The sequence below is a fragment of the Sphaerodactylus townsendi genome, linkage group LG01, assembly GCF_021028975.2.
Source record: "Sphaerodactylus townsendi isolate TG3544 linkage group LG01, MPM_Stown_v2.3, whole genome shotgun sequence".
Classification (NCBI taxonomy): Eukaryota; Metazoa; Chordata; class Lepidosauria; order Squamata; family Sphaerodactylidae; genus Sphaerodactylus; species Sphaerodactylus townsendi.
The window spans coordinates 37,023,386-37,047,044 of record NC_059425.1 but is presented as its reverse complement, the minus strand read 5'-3'; the positions used below and the strand labels follow the sequence as shown (position 1 = coordinate 37,047,044).

Here is a 23,659-nt window from a genome sequence, read left to right as displayed (position 1 = left end):
GAATGGGTCGCCATAATGTCCCATAATGTTTCCCTCAGTTCATTGTCTCTGCTCCTCTGCTTGTACTCGATGGATACAACATTCTGTCAGTTCCATTTCTTCTTTCGCTGCCAGTTTAGGTGCTGAGAATTCATTCTACTGAGCAGAGCATCAGTGGGTTTGTTGAATGGAATCTTGGATTTGCTTGAGATAGTTTCCCCTGCAGAACTCTGGTCACAGAAATTTGACAACTTTATAGAATATTCTGTCCTGGCTGACTTCACAATCCACAGCTTGATAAAAACAAAGCGCATAGTGGAGCTTTTGCAGCAAGTGGAAAGCTACAATTGATACCTGGTAAATGTAGTATGCATTTGCTGTCTGTTTCCACTACACCCTACATTGTGATGTATGTTGTGGGGCAGTGATCCCCAATATGGTGCTTGCTAATGAGTTTCTCATCACTTCACTTTCTCTTTCTGAAGCTATGGAGAACCACTGCCCAGTCAGAGGAAACTATGGAGCTAGATGGATTTATGGTCTTGTTGAATATAAGGCAGCATCATGATAAAATTGCAAGCATTTTCCTGGGAATAAAAGGGAAGTACAGGCCGAGGGGACAATGTGGACCATTGCTAAGAAATGTGCATTTGTGTTTCTGAGTCAAGGACATTGTGTTCAGTTGGAGCTCTGATCCAGCCGGATAAAAATGGGGAGCAGAAAGAATTCGGGTGAAAGGGAAGGGTGGGGGAAAAGGCTAGGACTAGACAGTCCCCATGTATTATAGATGCTTTCAAAACAACGTTGAACTCTAAAATGAAATGATCTGGAAGTTGTCCATTTCCTCTTATGGAGTTTGGCCTGTGTTTTGTTCCAGGGTCCTTCTGAAGAGTGCCTTGATTTTTTTCCCCCATGGCTGATTTGTTCAGCAGGCAGGCTTGTTAAAGAGAGAGGGGTAAGAAAGTGAGAGGAAACGGTTTGAACACATCAGCTGTTTTTGCTTCAGTCTTCCCACAATCTCTGTACTTCCTTTTGTAAGTCTCTGTCGAATTCAGATGTTGCAGAAATTAATGACAGCTACCTTCTCAGGATGATGGGCCATTTATTTGGGAGAGGGTGTGCATCTCAGAACCTACAGAAGGCGCTAAGGGAAGTCTCCAGCCTCCCCCTCCCCGTAGAAATTAGTATGCGAGTTGCTGTTTGTGAAACTTTTTCTTCTGCTCTTTTCTGTAACCGTGGCTGTTATGAACTTGTTGAAGGGCTGGCTGTTGAAAGATTGGATCTGTCGTGTCTGTGTGTGTGAGTGTGTTTAGTAAGGAGGAGAAGGGGTCCCATAAGCAGCATGAAGACAGATAAAAGACATATTGCACTTTATGATGTCTAGATGCCCACCTGGAGAGAAGAGAGCTTAGGAACAAAATAGGCTGAAATCCTATTGTACTCTGAAATATGATGGGGTATAGGAGACAAGCCATTGAGAAGGGGGGAGGGTAAGTGTTACAGCCCCCAGATGTATACATTTTATCCTGAGGTGCCATTTGGATTAATAAAATGCAGATCTCAGAGTGTCCTTAAGCCACCGTTTTCCTCCAGCTTAATTAGAAAGGTTATACTTTTCAGAGGACAAAAACAGCATTATTCATTTTTCTGTTCATGTCTTCCAGGTTTATCTTGCAGATTATGGACTCGCCTACAGATATTGTCCCAATGGGAACCACAAAGAGTATCGGGAAAATCCTAAAAAGGGCCATAATGGGACAATAGAGTTTACCAGCTTAGATGCCCACAAGGGAGTAGGTAGGTTTTTCTTTTACCCTTCCCCCTCCCCCCTTCTCTCTCTTTCAGACATTTCAGAAGAAATGAGCAGTGAGGCTGCGTAAAGCATATAAGAATAGCAGTGGATTTCAATGCAGCTTTATGTGCCCGTGTGTGGTGACCTCCTGTCCTGCTAGGGTCAGTGTGGTTATCCCTGCTGTGGGAAAGGAGGATGTAATATAAAGCAAAGTAAATTCTGAGGAGGGCTGCAAGGCAAGGTCAACCCCGAAATCTGACCAGTGAATATGCTTTGTTGATATGCGATGTAAAGATTTAGCTGGGAGCTCTGTGGGTCAGGTGCCAATTCCCTTTGCCACTGGAACTGCTGATCATCGGGTACTGTTGCTATAAGTGCCATCTTCCTGATCCTGGCGTTCAGGTGAGCCTGATAATACTGCCTGCTCTATTGCCACAAAGACGACTGTCCTCCCTTAGGTTTGGATCCTAGTAGAGCCACTTAGGGTGACCTTCACAATTTCCAGGCTATCACTTGGCCTTTCGCTCCCGGTATTCACCACCTCTCTATCAAGTGGTGTGGAAACTGGGTGCCTAATATGTGGTCATTTTTTGTTCTGTCTGTCTCTCAAGATGAAATTGAGCAAGTTGTTCAGGAAAAATATACAGCTGTGTGTTTATTCCCAGAGTGGCTAGAATTTAGTTGCAGCTTCTCAGCACATGTGCACACTGGGGAATAGGCAAGTCTAAGAATGACTTCATACTGTTTCAGTGTGCAGTGAAATGCAGATGCATGAATGCGTTTGCAGGTTTGTGGGAGTGAATGAGGCTAGTATTGTACAACGTTGTGCGAACAGTATTCTTACCCTAACATAGATAAGTTTGTTGAAAGGTCTGTATTTTTTGGCCTTTACTTCATTTATAACCCCATTTTCTCCCAATTAGGGCCCCCTCCTGCACTTTGTCCTCACAATAAGAGGGCATCTGGAGATTTGAGCTGAGTTGTCACCAGTTTACAGGTGACAGTCGGCTCTACCACATTTCCAGCAGATTTAGGGGAGTCTGTGGAAACTGAATAGGTACACAAAGGCAGTTTTGGGATTGATAATGGCTAACAAACTAAATCTTAATCCTGACAAAACAGAGGTGCTGCTGGTGGGGAGAAAGATTGCACCCAGGTTTAGGAATCTCTCCTGTTCTGGATGGGATTGCACTCTCCCAAAGGAACAGTTTTATCAACAGGTGTGCTGCTGGAGCCAGGCCTCCTGTTGGAGAAACAGTTAGCAACACTGGCCAGGGGTACATTTCACTGGCTTTGACTGGTGAGCCAGCTGTGTCCCTTCCTGGGTAGAAAAGATCTTGCCATTGTGGTGTATGATTGGTAATATCTTAATTATATTTCCATTCTGTGCTTTATAAAGCTGCAGTTAGTATAGAATACTATGGCCAAAATGTTAACGGAGTGGTTGTGGGGGCCATATCGCTCCAGTCCTGTCCACCTACTCAGGCTCCCAGTTTGCTTCCTAGCCCAGTTTGAGGTTCTGATGTTGACCTTTCAAGCCTATATGGATTGAAGCCACCATACCAGAAGGATCTCATTTTCCCATCCACTCTGGTCATCTTCAGAGGCCTGTTTCAGGTTCCCCACCATTGGAGGGAAGATGGATAGCAACCTAAGAAAGGGCCTTGGTCAATGTGCTGAAACCTAGGAACTCATCGCCAGGGATGGGTCCATCTCTCTTAGCTAGTGTCTTCAGTGAGCGGTGGAGATTTTTTTATTTGTTTGGAATTTCCTCTGCTACTTCACAGAATCATAGAGTTGTAAGAGACCCCAAGGGCCATCAGGTCGAACTCACTGCCATTCAGGAATACACAATTAAAACACTCCTGACAGATGGCTATCCAGCCTCCATTTAAATTCTTCTTGGGCTTGTGTTTGTCTATTCTACTGAATTATTTAAATATTTATTTTGAATTCTAATTTAAAGCCCTGCATTTTAAAAGTTGACATAGTTTAATGTTGTGATGTTTTCTTCCTTGGGGACCCTACTTGGGTAGAAAGGCAGCATAGAAATGTTCTAAATAACATAAATAATAAATAATAATAATAAGAAGAGTTTGGATTTATATCCCCCCTTTCTCTCCTGCAGGAGACTCAAAGGGGCTTACAATCTCCTTGCCCTTCCCCCCTCTCAACAAACACCCTGTGAGGTAGGTGGGGCTGAGACAGCTCCGAGAAGCTGTGACTAGCCCAAAGTCACCCAGCTGGCATGTGTGGGAGTGTACAGGCTAATCTGGATTCCCCAGATAAGCCTCCACAGCTCAGGCGGCAGAGCTGGGAATCAAACCCGGTTCCTCCAGATTAGATACATGAACTCTTAACCTCCCACGCCACTGTTGCTCCTAAGACAACCTTGTGATGTAGGTTAGGTTGAGATTGTGTGATTGGCCCAAAGTCACCCTACAAACTTCCATGCCAAAGATCACTCACTCTCTACTCATGACAGTATTTTGACTTTTTTTTTTGGTAACATGGAGAAGATCACCCAAACGACAAAGTCCATTAATGTATACAGCAAGCCTTTGGCACCATTGCAGCGTCAAATCTGAGCAAAAATAAAATAAAAGTTTTTTTAAAATGACTTGGAAAGTGTTCAGTGTAAAATTATATAATCGGAACAGGGCAGACGTCATATGAAACCTCTTGAGTGAAACTCCCATCAGTAGGAGTCCGAGTGGTTCACTTGGACCCACCACAGATCCCATGTGGTCGTGCGTATAGGGCTGAGCCATATGGCTCCCCAGGTGGGGTAGTGGTACATCTCGGCAGCCTTGCAACGCAAGCAGCTCAAATTGGCAGTGGCATGAAGCTTTCTCTTTGCTGTTTCCAGACCTGGACACTCCCTCATCTTGCACTGTGAGAAATGCAGAAGTCCCTTTAGACATGGCCTGCTGGCTGCCAGTTAGTCTTTTCCAACTCCCTTATACCGTGCTCTGAGGCAAGATGACTCTTAATTATGTTTGCTGCACTAAATATCTCAAGGCATCTCGTTGCAAGCTGTGTAAAGCGTTAACTTTTTTAGAAAAGCTTTTTTTTTCCCAGTAGCCTTTCATATATCTTACTTATTTAAACTCACTTTGACGGTATTGGAAACACATTTGCAGGTAAATTACATACATAGTCCTTTTATTGGATATCGATTGTACTGCCTTGCATTCCAAGGCAGACTTAATTCAACAATTCCCTAATTAGTTAAAGTCATAACCTGTGTCTTGTATTCATTTACCATTAATTAAACCTCAGCTGTTTATTACACTGCAGTCCAAATTCAATAGCAGGCCCATGGAGCCATAGAAAAGGGAGTGGAAGGTCAATATTGGAAATATATGGCACAGTGTGTCCCCCTCCCCCGGTGGCTGGCTGCATTGCTCGCAATCAATATGGTCAATGCAACACGACTTTCTTAGTTGCTATGTCAGCAAGACAAAAAGTCAATTATAATGTTATGCTAGTGCAAAAAAATACAAGTGATTATTGCCAAACTTTTGTGGAGACTTTTCAGCCTGTTTGGAAGGACGTCTGTGACTCCCTCTCCAAAAGGCTCTGGGAGGCCACCTTCCTTCTGCGCCTTCATCAAAGCTCTGCTCTTCCATCAAGCCTTTAATTTAGTTCATTCACATTCTCCCCATTTTCCTTTGCACATATTCGCTCCCTTTAGCCTTGCCACCAACTTGCCTTTAGCCTTTCCAGCTTGCTGTCTGTTGAAATTAGGTGACAAGCTCAGAGAGGTGGGGCAGGGATATATGGAGCTGCCTTGTCAGAACACTGGTCCAGAATACTGGTCCATGTACTCAGTGTGGCCTATTCCAACTGGTTATGGCTGTTCATGAAAAAGATCTCCCAGTCTTTTCAATTGAGATCCTTTATTAGGAAATGCCAGGAGTGTGAACCTGGGAACATCTGCATGCAAAGCACGTATTCTGCTGTTGAACTGTTACCCCACCCTGTGAAACATGGTGTTACAAGAAAACTTGTATACCTAAAGGAGGAGGATTTTTTAAAAATCTCCCTCCCTCCCTCCACCTTCTGCCGCCCAGTTTTAGTAGAGTCTACAAACATTTGCAAACGTTAATGGCTGCTGAACTGTTATCTTAAACTAATACTTTCTAACGAGTTTTACTTGGCACAAACAACTATATATTATTGCTTTTCTATTAAAAGGACCATTGACCATGTAATGTAGAGGCCTTGATAATTTGCCAGCACTGTTAAGACCTGCAGTCATTTAACGTTGGTCATTAAGAAGAATGAAATGGGACTCGGCGCGTCTCTGATGCTGAGACAATTGCACTGTTTGACCTGCTGGAGATGTTTTAGGAGCAAAGAGACTGTAATGGGCAAGCAGTTCCTGACCCATACCATGGGATAAGGATGATAGAAATCTGTTAAATCCACTGATGCTGTGAGCTCTTTGGCTAGAGGCATGCCGGGCCTGCAAGAGGTACTTTCTCCATTCATACAGGAATTATCGGGTGAAAAACAGGAAGCGGGGCTGCTGGTTGGATGGCATCAAAGTTCTTGCTGTGTCGGTAGCATAAGGATGAGCATCAAAATAAGACTGAGCAGCATATTCCATCCACTCAGATCTACATTCTGTGATAAAACAAAGCATAGAAATGAAATCTTTCCACAATTTGTTCTGTGTGGGATTGTTTTGGTCAGGAGGATCGATGAAAGAAAGTAGGCATTTGCTGGGGGAGGGGGAGGGAAGGATCTATGTTTGTGAGAGTTAAAAACTTTTATTCAAGCAAATATACTGAGAAATCCTTGGTGGCCAACTCTATGCCAGAGCTGGGTTTTATTGTGAGCCCCTTTTAGGATTTGTTGTGCCAAGAATGGCAGGATAGATATTTGCTAGATAAATATTTGGGGTGGGAAGTACCCCTCTTGTCTGCAATGTTCCACTTCTTGGAGAAGATTATGAGAAGTCTCACCAGTATAAGACTCTATGTTCCCTTTGGATCACAGCTGGTGTCTTTTAATAGCCTGGCCCTTTAAGAGGAGATGCTTTAGAATCCGGCAAGGTGAGACTTTTAGCAGGGAAACAGCGTCCTAATGAGCAGCACCACCACTGTGGACAGGTTGTCCTTGATCGCTGTGGGGGGGACTTGCTGTCTCTGATTCTCTGTGGACAATCAAAGATACAGAGCAAGGGCTGCCATTTTTAAATATGATTGCAATTTGGCAATAGTGGTCTTTATTTAGTTTTTGCAACTTTCATTTCCAAGGGTTTCATGTTTCTTAGCCTACAGCACAACGCAGAGTATGTTGCTTCCTCTGTGTGTGATATTTTTAAGAGGGCTCTCAAAGGCATACCTGTTGTGAATGCTGCTCCTTCTGTGCTGAAATAAGAAATTAAAATTCTGTGCCAGAGCAGTCTAGGGTCTGCATTAGGAAAAAGCTGGATTCTGCAAGTGTATACAAATTGAGCTAACTGCTTTGTAGGAGAGTTCAGCTGGGGTTACCTGCAGTATTCCAAATGTAGCTGTATTGTGATTTTAACTATCATATGTGCAAGCCTAATTTTTCATGATGGATTCAGCTGACAGAGTTGACCACCCGAATGTCCTTGACAGGAGTCCACGACATGGCCTCTGTAGTGGCGTATCTACAAGAAATGGCGGCCGGGGGCTAGCACTGATTGTGCGCCCTCCTCCCCCAAGCGCCCTGGGCAGGCATCCCTCATGTTGCCCCCCCTTGGACTTCCTCCTACCTGGGACTGAGAGCGGGGGGGGGGGGTCCAGGCAGTACCTGTGTATACCACGCCCCCCCCCCCCCAAGAAGCAGAAACAGGCCCAGACACCATTGTCATGTTAAGAAGTTCCAGGTGCCAGAATGCTGCCATGTGGACCGCCTCCTCTTCCTCTCCTGGCGGGGGGCTCAGCAAGGACCTCGTGCACACAGCAGCCTGCAGCTCTGGGCGCCTCCCCCCCACTCTGCAATGCCATGGGGTGGGGTGGGAGGTCTAGAGATTTGAACATACTTTGTTTTCTTTTTCCCTCCTTCATTAGTTGCTGTTTTATACAGAGGAGTTTTTATATGTGGTTGGCATTTCAGACTGAATTGTGTAAAGACAAATTCCTGTTGTCCATGTGCATACCTGAGTATGGTGAACAGTAGCCTGCTTCACAGCTTTCAAAGCTGAATAACCTCCTGCCTTGTAGCAAATATGACAGAACCACTGTAAAACCATAAAACCTACTGTATAAATAACGAACATTTAGCATGTTCATTACCACACTCTTCAGTTTCCCAAATTAATTGTTTTATGATGCGAAGTGATGGTCTAAGTGTCTTTCTGTATATATATATAACATGGAATCTGCTCAGATCCTATTGAAAACACATTTTGCAAGCTGCACTGTACAAATAGTGCTTGTTTTCTTGCTTGTGTCTTGATAATTAAAGAGAATTATACATACGTCAAGCATTCCTCTTAAAAATTTGTTACATTGTTAGTAGTGTTAAAAAGTAATATTTGGATCAATGTACCGTATGGATTTTTGTAGATTTTCTACTCACTGAGGCATGCAGTCAATACCTAATTTCTCCGGAGATATACTGCGCTTAACGTATTGAACTTCTTTTAAATACTCTAGGTCCTGCACACCAAGTGCGTAAGACCAGTTTTAATTTGCCATCATTGATGAGCATAAGAAGAATATGAACTGTCTGAATTAAATTTCTGCCATTTGGGGGTGGGGGGAGAAGAGTCAAAATGCTTCCTCTGTCCTATTCTTTAAACAAGTAAATTAGATAACTAATGTTAACAGATTTACTCCTTTCTCTGAGAGAGGCAGAAATCAACATCTTAATATTCTTTATTAATTGGACAAAGCCATGCTGAAGTGCATTCCTTGAGGTGTTTTACAGCAATATTGGAGTTTGGTTTTAAAAGGAATCTTAGTTTTGCTTTGTGCACAAATAATGCAAATGGATCGTACTCCGACATGTCACTAGTTTGCATCTTATTGCAGAGGCAAAAACACAAATGGCTAGAGCACGCTCTGTGTATGTCTGGGGCTCCCCATTTGAACTTATTCTGAATGGAAGTGGAGTATGGTCTGCTTTCCCCTTCCCAGTGGCACAATCTGATAAAGTTTACATGAAGTTAAAGTTTACATGTGAGACAAGTATGGGGAAGATGAAGAAGAGTTTGGATTTATATCCCCCCCTTTTTCTCCTGTAGGAGACTCAAAGGGGCTTACAATCTCCTTGCCCTTTCCCCCTCACAACAAACACCCTGTGAGGTGGGTGGGGCTGAGAGAGCTCAGAAGAGCTGTGACTAGCCCAAGGTCACCCAGCTGGCATGTGTGGGAGTGGACAGGCTAATCTGAATTCCCCAGATAAGCCTCCACAGCTCAGGCGGCAGAGCTGGGAATCAAACCCGGTTCCTCCAGATTAGATACACGAGCTCTTAACCTCTGTGTGGGGAGGGAGATGTATTCTAGAATCTAGAACACATCTTTCTGTCCCCCTCCCTGCCCTTCTGAAGAGCTCGTTAGACATGGCACCATTTTAGTTTGACCCAAAATAACATACCTGTGTTGCTTTCCTCACTCTGACTATAAATTTTGCTTACGATAGAGCTTCCACAATCTGGCTAGACTAAAAGCAGAACTCACTAACATGTTCATTTACCTTATGGCAGTAGAAACGCTGCATGTTGATGAACTTGTTTAATTGTTGTTACCATAATACTTTCAATGAGGATGATTTCTTTTTTTTAGTTAAATTCTCTAAATGTGTGGTAGGAAAGAGCTCAATTCTACCATACATCCCAATAGAGAAAGTGTGTATTTGTTCTTTAAGAGAGAAAAGCATGAGTTCCTCTGCTTTTCTCTGTGCAGACTAAATCTTACCCAAAACATTGGCTTTGGTGTTATAAGGTGTATAGAGTGCAGTTTGTACCATGGTCAAGGGAACTGGCTTTTCCCAGGCTTTGTCTTTTCTAAATTGCTTTAGGAAAAATAAGGCTAGCTATTTGCAAGTCAGAGTTGGCAGGAGACTTGTCCAGACAGATTCTTGTTCCTGTTGGTATAACTGAGCCAGTGCACGGATAGCCTCCATCTTGGTGCTTCACTGCTAGCTACCTCTAAGGCTGGCAGGATAGGTAGAGAAATTGCTGTAAAAGTAAGCCTCCCCTACCCACCGTGGGTCTGTCTAGCAACACTTCTCTCCCTAAAACACACTACTGTGGCTGTAGTTTTCAGTGTAAAATGTTGGAGAAAATGTGTCTCATTGAAACTTGTTTAAATTTAGTATTTCCTCACAGAGGAATCCCTGATAAACCAGGGAACTGGATCCAGACTAGGTCTTCTGTGGATGCAAGGATTATGGAGCATGTTTTTCCTGTTCCTGACCTCCTACAAAATGCCTCCTGAAAACTTGGGTTCCTTCTCTTCCAGGAACTGGGCTTTGGGTGGTATTTTGGGTTCCAGGGGGGTGCTGGTCTGGATCCAACTCCGTTTGGAAATCTCTGTGCTGCAAAAATACAGTTCCCTGGCTAGTATTTTAATAGCTGTGCCTTCTCCAGCTTCTCTTTCCCGTGCTAAAGGAGCCGTTCTGGACATCCGTATTGGACCTGTGTAACAAAGAGTCCTTTGGTACCTGTAAGACTGGCAAAATTGTTTGGGCATAAGCTTTTGTTAGTTGGAGAGGAACCTGCCTTGATTTATGTTGCTGCTGACAGTGAGGTTGCAAAGGAAATTGCCTGAGGGTTGGAGCTCATTGGTGGAGCTCTGTGTGTTGATCTCTCTGAGGGTCTGGGTTCAGCCTTGACATCTAGGCTAGTCATCTGCCAAAGGGAGCTATTGTCACTCAGCATGGATTACAGCAGGCCAAACAAAATGTGATTTTTCTTGTTGAGCTCATTGCTCAGCCCATTTCTACCTTTCATGATTCCTCCACTCCAATTCCAATCCTAAAGCAGAATATATATTGTTCTGCATAGCATAAATGAGACCTCCTGAGCACAAAAAAAGGTATATTGGGGAAGAACTCCACACATCTTTTTCCCCAAGACATCCTCAGGACACCTTATTTCCGCCCTACCATCTTATTTTGAAGATACCAGGAGGAGGACTTTTTCCTTCAAGTAATCTGCAAGATGTTTCCTGCCTAGCTTTTGTGGAGCTTAGGAGGCGACTTATATTTCCCACCTAACTGTTAAGCTCTCTAGTCAGTTTCCTCCTCAGCTTGCACCTGACATTTTTGGGCCACTTGAAGGGATTCTCCCTGCCTCCATTGCTGATGGTTGCCCCAGGATGTTTGCTCTGCAGGCTCCAATCCTGGGTCCCTTTTCAGCCTGAAGAGTACAGAGTTGTACTCAGCTCCTCCTGTCGACTCTGACAATATACAGTTTTCCTATTTTTAAAGTTTTTGATGAGGTTCCTGCAAAGAAATGCAGACATGAATAAAGAATATTAGCTGCTTGGAAGACTGGTCTACCATCCATTGAAAAGCATTGGGTAGACAAGCCCTCCTGGACTACCTCTTGACTGAGATGGTCTACAGAGGGCTGGTCTACTCAATGCTTTTCAATGGATGACAGAGCAATCTTCTGATCAGCTAAGATTCTCGTATTCATGCCTGCACTTCTTCGCAGGAACCTCATCAAAATTGTTAAAAATAGGAAAACTATATTTGCCAGAGTCGGCAGGATGAGCCGAGTACAACTATGTACTCTTCAGGCTGAAAAAGCACCCAGGATTGCAGCCTGCAGAGCAAACATCCGGGGACAACCATCAGCAAATGGAGGCCGGGAGAATCCCTTCAGCAGCACAAAAAGTGTTGGGCGCAAGCTGAGGAGGAAACTGACCGGAGAGCTTAACAGTTGGGTGGGAAAAACCTTTCTCTTATGCTGTCCAGAACAAACATGAGAAGCAGGTTTTTTTAAAGATGTCCCTAGGATGTCTTTTTTGTGCTCTGTGGAATGGACCAATGCATACTCAATAGTTAGTCAGGGGACAGGAATTCAAAATGAACTAATGCAGCTTATATAAATTACAGGTATCCGGAATACCACTGACACTTGCAAAAGAATAATTTTCAGCATAATCTCTGGAGATGCCCTTTCCTATGTGCCCTACATTCAGAGGCAGGACCTTCTCTGTGATGGCACCAGGGGTGGAGCGAGGGGGACTGTGCCCGGATCATGCGTGCGCCCCACACCCTTGCCCCATTCAGCCCCCTCCACGCCCCACCCGGCCCATGCCCCCCACAGGTGCATGTCGCACCCCTTCTCCCTGCCCCATTGGTGCTACGCCACTGGATGGTACCTTGTATCTTGGACTCTTTCCTGCTGTTGCATACCCTCTCTTCATTAATATGAAAACACCCCTCCCTATATACTTGGATGCTTTTCTCCATACCATGTTCTCTTTGTGGATTATTTTATTGTATTTTAGTATAGCTTTTTCTCCCCCACAAAAAAGACCCCTGGGGTTGTGAAATGAGCAGTGTTTAAATCTAAGGAAAACTAAATGCTTGGTAATAAAGTAGCCCATGCCCTTTTTTAAGTTTGAGCTCTGGCTTCACAAATGTACTAGGCTACCTGCACAGTTTTTGCTTCTCCCGGGTAACATTAAGGGCTAGAAACTTGAAAGCTGATAGTGTCAAGACAAGAAATTCTTTGTCCAAGCCTACAAGCTTTATGTTTGCATGGAGTAATTGCAGAATTTGCAGTCTACAGTGCATTCTAAGCAGAGTTTCACCTCTCTAAATCCATTGAAGTCAATGGGTGTAGAACCCTGTTTAGGATTGTGCTTCTAAAGTCCCACTGCTCAATTGGTTGTCCTCGGTGATCATTTCCTGTGTACATTGTCAGAGAGGGTCAGTTGGCATTTTTATTATTTTCTCTTCCCCTATACAACTTTCCTTGCTTTTCCTCAGCACATTTCCTGGTCTACCCAGCACTACTTAAAATTGCTGTAGGAGTAATATGTCTGATTCCGACATGACTGTCAAAAAGGATTATGGGTAGGGATGCTTCTGGCAGCCAGTTATTCTTGTAAATGCCTTGATAACAACAAAGGTAGACATCAGCTCTAAAAATGTACAAATTTGAAATGTATATTAAAATTTATTTAGTTTATCATTTACTACTTCATTGCATCTACCTAAAATTATTTATTTCATTTAGAATTAGAATGGTTGCTGGAGAATTATGTTGTTAATGAACAGGGCATGTCTAGTTTTTGCAGCACCAACTGGAAAGGCATTAAACTGCAAAGAAATCAAATGTATTCTGATTCAGAGTTTGGGTGGGGTTTGCGGGGGGAGAAATATAGGCCTGTAAAAGTGATAGATTATAGGCTGGTGATGTTGGATTTTTCAGAGCTGAAATTATCAGAATTGTTGCTTTGTTTATGGCATCTTAAAAATGAAGCAACACAGTTTTCTCCCCCCCCCCCCCTCTTCAGAGTTATTGTTTTAAAATGACTAGGGATGTCTTTCAGACTTTTCGGTCTAATTAGTTTGGGTAAAGTACATTTATTTTATTTATATAGATAATCTTTGTGGGATAATAATAGATTTGGCACTGATGTGATTAATTGGAGGGGGGAGACATGTTATCGTTTCAATAATGATGTAGTTGATTATTTGCCAATACTTTTCTGTTACAGTGGTAGAAATATTCTATCATAATCTGAGGAAAATATAGCAGGACAAACGTCTCAACATAAAATTTGTATGTTTCTTGTGGGAGGTGTCAGCTTGACCTTGTCCCATTCATGTTAAGTTCCATACACGCGAGTATAAGAGGAATTATTTATTTTGTATTAAATAGGCATAGTGATCTTAAAAATCCTGAATTTCTCCTATCATTTTTGACAGTTCACATATTTATCCCTTATGTGTGTGTCTTTGGAAGACCAGGGAGTGCATCAGGAAAGAGCAGGTGACCCTCACTGGAGAACATGCCACCTCTCACTCTAGAAAGTGCTGGTTTTGAAATAAATTAAAAGCGTAACATGAAGAAATTGGGTGAGTGGGTGTAAAATGTGTTGAACTAAAAAAGAAACATTTTGGTATAGCTGCTTAGTGTCTGCAGCAGTGAAGAAAATTGAACTCTCCGAGGTCTCTTTTATTTGAAGACCAGTTACAGTAGGTTAGCTCCAGAAATCTAAATGAATTAGCATGGCTTACCTCTCCATATCAATTACACCCACCATTGGGGGAGGGGGAGGCAGCAGGAGGAGGAACCAGTTCATTATAATTCTGACAACTTTTCTCCGAGGGGTTCTCATAGCTTTGTCTGTTCCGAACAAAATGTGTTTCAAAGTTGCATTTTGAGGGAAGGGGAGCAATGCGAAAGGGCAAACATAATTGGGTATTGCCATAATTGAAGGGGAGGTGTAGAGGTCGAATGGAAACGTTTTGCCCCATTGCTGAAACTGGCACTTGGGAAATCACAGCAGGTTTTAAAGTGCAAAAGAGGGTGTTTTTCTTGCTTTTGTGCAAGAAGCTAAGCCTTTGGACATAGTTGCAAGCTTGTGCAGGATACAAACGGCGTCCAAGGGGATAAGATAGCATCCTGCTAGATCGGAAGAGGCCTATCCTAACGTGTTGGCTTAGCAGCAGTTAACATAGAGAATTTGTGTATGCTATATCATGTCGGGGGGGTGGGGGGTGGATTGTTGGCTTTGGAACAGAGTTTTGCCAGGTGTCTGCTGAGCTTCCAAGAAGTCACCTCTGTTGTAATTCCTTTATTGAATGCTCCACCTGCTAGATTAACAGCTACATCTTCTGTAGGTTATAATTCTGTGGCACTTTTCTGCTCTCTATCCTCTGAATAAGAACTTTTATTCTTAACGCAGGGTGCAAATTAATGTGAGAGATAGCAAGGTGAGGGTTTTGTGTTTTGTTTTTTTTTACAAAAGTTTCCTTCATTGATAACCTCACTTTTCCTTTTAAGAGTGAATTTGTGTGATGCCATTGTCTTTATTGTGTTTTTTTAAATAGTTGAACATGCTATCAGTATCTACTTCGGAAGTTCAGAATCCTATCTTGAACAATGAAGTTAAAAACGACAATTGATAGCACCGCTCTCTCTCTGCCCCACATCTTATCCTCACGACCTTTGCTCATGGAGATAGCTGTTCTGTGGGGTTTTCAGTTATCTGTCTGTGATGCACGTTTTGGTTTCTGTCAGGGAGGGAAATGAGACAAAAGAGAGAGTTGCATTTGTCTGTGTAACTCAATTTGTAGGCTGGGCCAGCCACCATTGACTGCAAAATGGAAAATTGTGCTTTTTGAATGCTTTAGAAATAAATCCGGATTTAAATTTAACAAGGGGTTTCACTCAATAGAGCTGAGAGGGGTTTTTACTATTTCAGCCTAGGCAAGAAAACTCTTGGTGGTGCAGAGGTTTTTAAATGCTTATGCCCACTAGAGGGCACTGTTGCCATGCCAACTACCTTCAAATGACTCTCGTTAAGCAGAGTAGGAAAGGCCATCTCTGTTTAGTCTGCTCTCAAAGGGTCTCCGCATGACCAATGTGGACCCCGTGGACTTCCTGGAACATGTGTTAGCAATTTAGCAGCAGACATTTATTTCTTTGTTTTACTGCCTGGCTCTTGGAGAAAGTGTCGGTGCTGGGTTATGGGCTGTCTGGATCATGTCAGAGGCCACGGGGATCAAGTTCATGTGACAGGCCAAAGCTGAGGGAAGGATGAAGTCTGGGGAGGTGAGGAAAGTGACCCTCGCCTCTCAGCAGCAACAAATCGTTGCCTGTCTGTGGGCCGCTGCCAAAAGCCCTGCCATTTGGAGTTCTCGGGACAGCTGAACAAACACAACACGATTTTCCTAGTTTCATCTCGCTATAGTTTTAAGCCACAACCGTTACTGTTTCTCAAAAAAAGAAGAGGGATGTAGGAGGAGAAAGAAACCCTGTCTTAATGCTCATTTCCCTTCTCTCCCGCCTTCCTTTAAACTTCCTTTATTTAGCACAATCCAGACGAGGGGACCTTGAAATCCTGGGCTACTGTATGCTGCAGTGGATTTGTGGGAAGCTGCCCTGGGAGAAGGACCTGACGAATCCTGAAGCTGTACAAGCAGCAAAAACAAAGTAAAACACACATATTATGTATTAACAAAGATGTATTTATTCTGTCCCTAAAACTCAGAACATTATCCTTTTACATTTAAGAAAATATGGGGGGCGGGAGGGACTTGAGAGGATCTACAGCAGCCGCTGATCCAGAGAGTAGCTGGGTGGATTGTGGCTCAGTGGGAAGACATCTATTTAGCAGGCATACAGGTTCAACTGGAATATTCAATTGAATGGACTCAGGTAGTAGATGACATGAAAGATCTCGGACCCTAGAGAGCTTCTGCTATTCACTGTAGTCAATGCTGAACAGATGCTGAATAAGGCTGTATCATATGTTCAGTCACTTTCCCCATGAAATATTGAGCAGCCTCTTGGTGACCCAATGAAACTGCGACTTACCGATTTCCCTGTCTAAGTTGAGGACACTTAGAGAACTTCATGGCTAAACAGGGATCTGAACACAGGTCTTCTTAGCAGTCTGAAACTCTGTCTTCTGTGCCACTGTCTGCTTATTCCGGTGAACCTGTCTACTGCTGAAATTCTTACCTTGGCACAGAATTTGGATTACTGTGTTGCCAAAAGCTGGATTGGTATTTATTTTTTGAGGGGGGTTCATACAGTGCATGGCTGCTAGGAAATAGAACTCTGAGAAGGCAGGCGGGATGCCATGAAACCTTTCCCAACCACTGTAATTTGGGGAATAGGAAGAATCTTGTTTCACAGCAGGTTGTTTTTCTTGCTATTTAAGTCAGCCCATGTGGAAGCTCTGGGCTCACGCATTCCATCGTCCCCATGTACACAGTGAAAGATGCTGTTGCACAGGGACATACTTTGCAGTTGCCTTCAACCCACAAATTAGTTTATTTTCCCCTGCAAATCAATATTCCAAACTGCTTTGAAATCCTAGTTTCAGGAAAGCATTGACTATAGTTTTTTTGTCCATTGAAACATAAAGGTGAATTATGGTTTGCTACAAATCAGAAATTTGTCTGTGTACAAACAGGGAAAGGAGAGAGCATGCATGTGAGAATAGCCATGGGAGAGAGTGCTCTCAAGTTGCAGCTGATTTGTGGTGCCCCTTTAGGATTTTCAAGACAAAAGATGCTCAGGGGTGGATTGCCATTGCCTGCTTCTGGGTCATGACCCTGAACTTCTTTGGTGATGTTCCATCCAAATACTAAGCGGGGCCAACCCTGCTTAACTTCCAAGAACTGATGAGATAGGCTAGCCTGGCCTAACCAGGTCAGGGCCATGTGTGACAGTAGCCCCACCTGTGTTCATGCATCAACAAACCGAGGTTTGCCATGTTTCTTCTGGTTATTTCAGCCCTTTATATATGCTAGCCTGTTAAATGTTAAAGACTAAGCACCAAATGATAACTTGTAAACCAGAAACAATTATTTTACCTTTGAAAAAATCATCAGTAGTAGTTTCAAGAGAAAATATTATGTTGGCCTGATGGAGCTAAAATTAGATTTGGAAAGTAACTTGGCTCCATTAGTTTCAAGGGCACTTAATTGTAACTAGCTGTTAGCTCCGTTGACACCAGTGTTTTAATATTGCATTGATTTGGAAGTTGAATAGAAGGATTTTACTAAAAGACTGTTTTTTAAAAGTGTTTTTCATTCATTCCTTGTTAGATTCTTTGAGTGCTTGCAGAAAGCTGACTCACAAATGTAAAAGAAAATGTATAGGAAAATACCACCCCAAGTGTGTCAGGTGTAATTAGTTCATGCTCAAATACCCACCATGTTGTTGCCACTTTGTTCTTATTGGTCTTGGGACTTGTGCAAGCTAATTTGTTGTGCACCCCATAACCAGCTTCTCATTGTGGAGCATTTATTGTGAGATCCAGCATGGTATAATGGTTGAGTAGGTGGATTTTAATCTGGAAAACCAGATTTGATCCCCACTTCTCCATATGAGTGGCAGATTCTTAACTGGTGAACCAGATTTGTTTCCCCACTCCTACATTCCTGCTGGGTGACTTTGGGCTACTCACAGTTCTTTGAGAAGTCTCTGAAGCCCCACCTGCCTCACAAGGTGTCTATTGTGGGGAGAGGAAGGGAAGGGAGTTTGTAAGCTGCCTTGAATCTCCTTACAGGAGAGAAAGGGGTGGTATAAATCCAAACTCTTCTTCTTCCATAAGTAGCAAATGCAGCTGTAAACTTCTAAGTAGGGCAAGTCACAACAGAGGTATGCAATAGGGATGGGTGATCTGCAGAAATCAATCTGCACATTGTTTTGTACCAGCTCTCTGCAGAGAGGGGAAAAGAGAGAGAGAGGTTAGTCTGCAGGTTGTGGATAATAAAGGTTGATTCCATGCAGTATTGTTTAAAACTTCTACAGTAGTTCTGATCAGCAGAGTCTCCCACAATTATGTAGTTCAACATCCAATGGATGTAATCAGTCAAGCTGCTTTATTACATCTGCAGGTGAGAATTAGCTTCTTAGAGGGTCAATATTCCCCCCCCACACACACACACACAACACACACAAACAAACATACACAATCCATATGCTCAGATTGCGTACAGTTTTTGAATCAGGTTCACTCTTTAATCCTGAAAATTGGTGGAGATGGAGGGAGGAATTGTAGCATAGCGTGGACTTCGACATTGGCCTGCAGCAAAAGTTGCAACTAGAAGCTTAAGAGCATAAATCTTTCTGGAAACCTGGGGCATTTTTTCAAGCTGCACATAGTCTGCCATTTGTCTTGGAGAGGAAATGTTGCAGGATTACACTAGAAATGAATTGTTGGCAGTTTCTCCCAGACCCTAGCGCAGATCTCTATGTTGCATTGGCCCTTGGCTAATTTAAGTGTGTTGCAAGACCAATGTAGCATAGAGGGTTAAAGTGCTGTACTAGGGTCTGGGAGACCTGGGTTCAAATCTCCACTCAGCCATGGAATTCGCTGAGGGACCTAGGCCAGTCAGTTTCTCTTGGCCTAACCTGCCTCCTGGGATTGTTGTGACACCAGGCACTTTATGCTCCTTGGAAGAACAGGATAAATATTTGTTAGATGGATCAATAATTTTTGATGATTTAGGTCAGCTTCTATACAATGAGGATGCCTATGTGTTTTCAAGCAAGGAAGGGATGGGAGCCCAGAGCAGTGGCAAGCAACCGTGTTTCCTGAAGTTCCCAAAAAGCACGAGGACAAAAGAGTTTCCAGGGTTTGGAACTTGCCTGCCTTTCTGCACAACACCCACCCAGCTTCACTATAAAAGAGAATGTCCTAAGTGGTTCATAAAACATACACTGGTGGTGGGCTTTTGCGGGTCAGTTGATCAACTCTGGATCTAGAAGCAAGGCTTTGAAAATTACAAAACCTGAGTCCTTCCTGTGAATATAAACTTCTGCCTGAGTGCATCGCAGGGGAGAAAAGTGTGATGGAAGAAAAAAAATGAAATTCTAGTTGGTTTGGGTACATACCAGAGAAAGTCTTGGACTCTAGAAGATGGAATGTTGATGGTGGAATACTAAAAAATACTAGATGCTGTAGATCTCAATGGGTGGGGGAAGATGAATGAGTTGCCCTTCCCACTTTTCATGGTATAAAATCGTGTGGAGTGACTCCAGTTTACACATGCTGAAATAAATTGGCTTGTTATGATTTGTCGCAAAACGTAAGCTCTGGGTTCCTCTCCCCTGAGATGATCAGAAGAGGAAACTTTGTTTCATGGGTCCCTGATTTTGATCAGGACAGTGATAGGGGTTGAGGGATAGCCTTCAGAAATTTATGTTCCTGTGACCATTTAAAAAATAGTGATTTTTGAGAATTTCTGGTTGACTAGGGAATAATTGAAAACTCAGTGTAGATAAATGTTGAGGACCACTTAAATGTGGTTGTCAGAATTAGTGTGTGTCTGAAAAGTGGGAAATAGGTAATTCTTTGGGTGCATGTAAATTAGTATGTAAATATCAGCGTACAAGTGTTAAAGGTTAATTGTAAAGCATGTGTGCTTGAAGAATTTCACCTTCCTTTTCAGTATGAAACATTATCTTCAATCTGTTTAAGAGCCAGTTATGGTTAGTGTCAAACTATGACCAGTAAGGCCTAGTTTCAAATTCTCGTTTGACCTTGAAATTTTCCAGGGGAGCATTAGCCAATCGCTCTTTCAACCTAGTCTACCTCGAATGGTTGTTGTGAGAGTAAAATTGAGGATGAAAAAGCCATGTAAGTTGCCTTGATCTCCTTGGAGGAAGAATGGGGTAAAAATGTCAGAGATTTTACTTTGTGATGTCTTACAGATGGATCTGTCTGCCTCCATGATGCCACGGTGTTAGTGGTGTGAATGTGAGGGAGCAAGCTTGTTTTCTGCTGCTCCATGAGTAATGGGTTCAAGGTGAAAGAAAAGAGATTCCACCTAAACATCAGGAAAAACTTCTTGACAGTAAGGGCTGTTCAAAAATGGCATGCACTACCTCCAAGTGTGGTGGAGTCCCCTTCTTTGGAGGTTTTCAAAGAGAGACTGGATGGCCATCTGTCAGGAATGCTTTGATTGTATGTCCTGCATTGCAGAGGGTTGGACTTGATGGCCCTTGGGGTCTCTTCCAACTCTATGACTCTGTGATCCCTAAAGAGCTCTGTTTTGCTGTTTTCTGCTGAGATAGGTTATTCAGAGAACTTTCCCTCCTACCCGTTATGCATCAGAAATATTTTCCTACATAATTTTTAATTATATTTTCAATAATCAGGAATTTATTGAAAAACAGTAAAACATACAATATTTTTTTCTGTATAAATTTGAGATAGCTCTGGACTGAGCCTTTGGGTTATTGAATTCTTACACTTGGTTCTATGGACCATTTGGTGGAAGAACTAGGTCTGGGAACCAATGCATGGTGGCAAGACAAGCCATTTACAGAGAGGAAATGAGCATGCACCAGAGGGAGAAGAGATGCCCTATGTAGAGAGTAAAACACTGCATCTTTGAGCCTGTAGAATTCAGAGCTTTTTATCCCTCCTGCACCCAACCAAATGTTCTCAGCTAGTGTATTGTATGCTGGAAATCAGCCAAGGATAAAGTCACCATTGAGGCTGCAGGGTAGCAGAAAATGATTCCACCAGCAAACTAACCCTTACTGTTTAACAGCTTTGAACATGATTCCAGGCAGCTGTCTGTGAATTGCAAGTTTTGTATGCTGATCCTTGAGGGCTGTGTGAGGTAGGAGGGGACCTGCAACTCTAGAGGGCCAGGAGGACTGAGACACTGTCTTTCAGCCTTCAGAGCTCAAAGTTAAGACCACTGAATTTTATTTGTCTCATTTAGGGGAATTTCTGGGGTTGGGCATAGCATGGATTGTCCCTCTGCTAAGTACTAAATTTTCTGAACTCCTAAAAAGTGGTAGGGCAATGGTGTGGTGTGGGGGAATCACAATTTGAAAAGGGCAATTGGTAGAAAGACTGCTTGATCCTTCTCTTGATAAGCTCTCCTCTAGTCCTGTGTCAAACCTGTCTCTAGGCTCTGGTGAAGGCAGGGTTTATTTTTTTCTAAATTAAATTTCATATCCCATCCTTTTCTGACCAACACCAGGCTCAGGGGTTGCCAGCTTCAGGGTGGGAAACATCTGAAGATTTTGGAAGTTAAGTCTGAGGAGGGAAAGCTTCAGGAAGAGACCTCAGAATGGTATAATGCCATAGTCTGCCTTCCAAGGATGTGGTTTTTCTCCAGGTGAGCTGATCTCATTTGCCTGGAGAACAGTATCAATATCTTCAGCCACCAACTGGAGGTTGGCAGCCGTAGATGGAGAAGAGTAGTGGCCATTGGGCCACTGTCCCCTGCTTCTCTCTTGCCCAGCCTGGATGCACCCTTGTTTAGATGTTCAGAGACTCAGACACTGGAGTCCCTGCAGAGCATCTTGCTTGACCCCCAGCAAAACACCAAACTCAGATGCAGCTCAGTATCCATCCAAGATGCTTCCAGGTGCAAGTGGGTATGTCTTCTGGCAGAAGGAACCACAGACACAGTTCCTTTCAAACTCTGGCAAGGTTTATTCAAGCCTGCCTTGCCAATCTGCTCTCTTTTTGCTCAGTGTCATCAGCTGCTTTCAAGTTACTTATTTGAAAGGGAAGCTGCTTTTTTGGAGTTTGCAGACTGTAAATAAAACCTTCTCTCCACTTAGCCAAGGAAACCTCCAGTGTGCTGTAAAAAGTGTCCTCGAATCATTGCCTCTAATTTGCAAAGAACCAAGAAGCTCAGAGAGATGAAAACAATAATAATAAAAGCATAATTAACAATCAGCCAGGAAAGTTGTCATGTTGGCAGCCCCTTGAGATAGGTTAGGCTAGGAGAATTTCAACGAAGTAGCTTTGGGAAGCTGCTCCGTGATCCATTAGTGAGAGACTAGCTGACCAATTGTTGGCTCCGGCAGGGACACTTGGGGCCGCTTCCAGTGACTACTTCAAAACCCAGGTCACAAGCTCTCGTTGTGGGGTGTGAATGCCATGGAGGGCCAGTTAGGTACAGGTTTGTTTTTTGTGACTGGCTGAACATGCAGTATATATAAACACAGTGTTGCACATCTGGGCATGTTCTGAGGTGGATCTCTGCACACTTGTAACCTTTGCTAAGCTTTCTGTTTTCCAGACTAGTCCTTAACCTCTTCCTACCCCTGCTAGAGCTAAGCAGTTCCGTGCAGTGGGGGAAGTATCCCCTTTGGTGTTTCTGCTTCCTCTTGATTTGTAGGCAAGATAATGAACTTTTTCCAAATGTGGAAATCTTCAATATCTGAGCCGCAGATATGGAGACTGCACAAGTCCAAGAATTCCTGAGGCTCATCCTCGTAATGATAGCCTGTGGATTGGTCTTTATTATCTGAATGCATCTATGCTTTATGTGTTTTTCTGTTAAAATAATTACATGCTGGTAGCCCTATAAATTTATCTTTCTGTAAGTTTCTTCAAAGCTATCAACAGGCGAGTCAGCAAGGATACCCAACTTTTAGGGAAAGGCAAATTGTGAGATAGTGGAATAAGGTGGTAGGTTATAAATTTCACACAATCCCAGGCAGAGCTACAGCAAGCAAAAGGATCCTTCTCATCCCCACAGTGGGTCTATCACAGGGGTCTGCAACTAATTGGCCATGGTGGCAGGGGCTGATGGGAATTGTAGTCCATGAACATCTGGAGAGCCGCAGGTCGCAGACCCCTGGTCTATCATGTGTTGTCTGGGCCTTTTGCCCTTTAAATTTATGTTTTTATTAAGGAGAAAATGAATGTACACACACACACACCCTACCCAGCTTGAATATAGAGTGGACAATTCTGGTATAACGGAAGAGAAAACTGATCTGCCCTATAACATTTCAAGGGTGTTCATGAATCTGAAAGCATGCAATGGGTGCATCTCTATGTTCAGACATGTGAATGTCCTTTAGATCTTGTGGTTAAATCATGGGCACAATATTCGGTACAAAAGCACCCAAGAAATCCAGCAACTCACAATGACGGGCAAATAATTTAGCCTGATTTTAGAATTATAATTAATTAACTTGTCTGCAAATTGCCATTAGAGTACATAAACTAGCTGTGATCAACAAGAAGCAGCTGGACTTTGAAAGAGATCACCATAATTGTTAACTAGAGAGCAAGTGATAAATCTTTAACTGTATATTTGGGGCAGAGGAAATTGGGGGTTCTCCTTTTCCCCCTGTTTAAAAAACTTTTACTAAAATTATATGTCGGGGGGGGGGGAAAGAGAAAGATCACCATTAATCTTTTGGCCAGAGAAAAAAAAGTAAATTCATCCTAAGCCCCCCCCCCCCTTTCATAAAATTACAAGGCTTTT

The 23,659-nt window shown here is 43.1% G+C and overlaps 1 protein-coding gene across 2 annotated transcripts in view; it reads left to right on the top strand.

Moving 5' to 3' along the window:
• VRK2 (VRK serine/threonine kinase 2) overlaps nucleotides 1–23,659 on the top strand; it is a 55,493-nt gene that overhangs the window by 21,835 nt on the left and 9,999 nt on the right. For both annotated transcript variants that reach the window (XM_048517993.1, XM_048518000.1), the window contains 2 exons: nucleotides 1,644–1,776; nucleotides 15,761–15,881. In XM_048517993.1, the coding sequence (XP_048373950.1) occupies nucleotides 1,644–1,776; nucleotides 15,761–15,881 (254 nt within the window). The remainder of the gene's footprint in view (nucleotides 1–1,643; nucleotides 1,777–15,760; nucleotides 15,882–23,659) is intronic.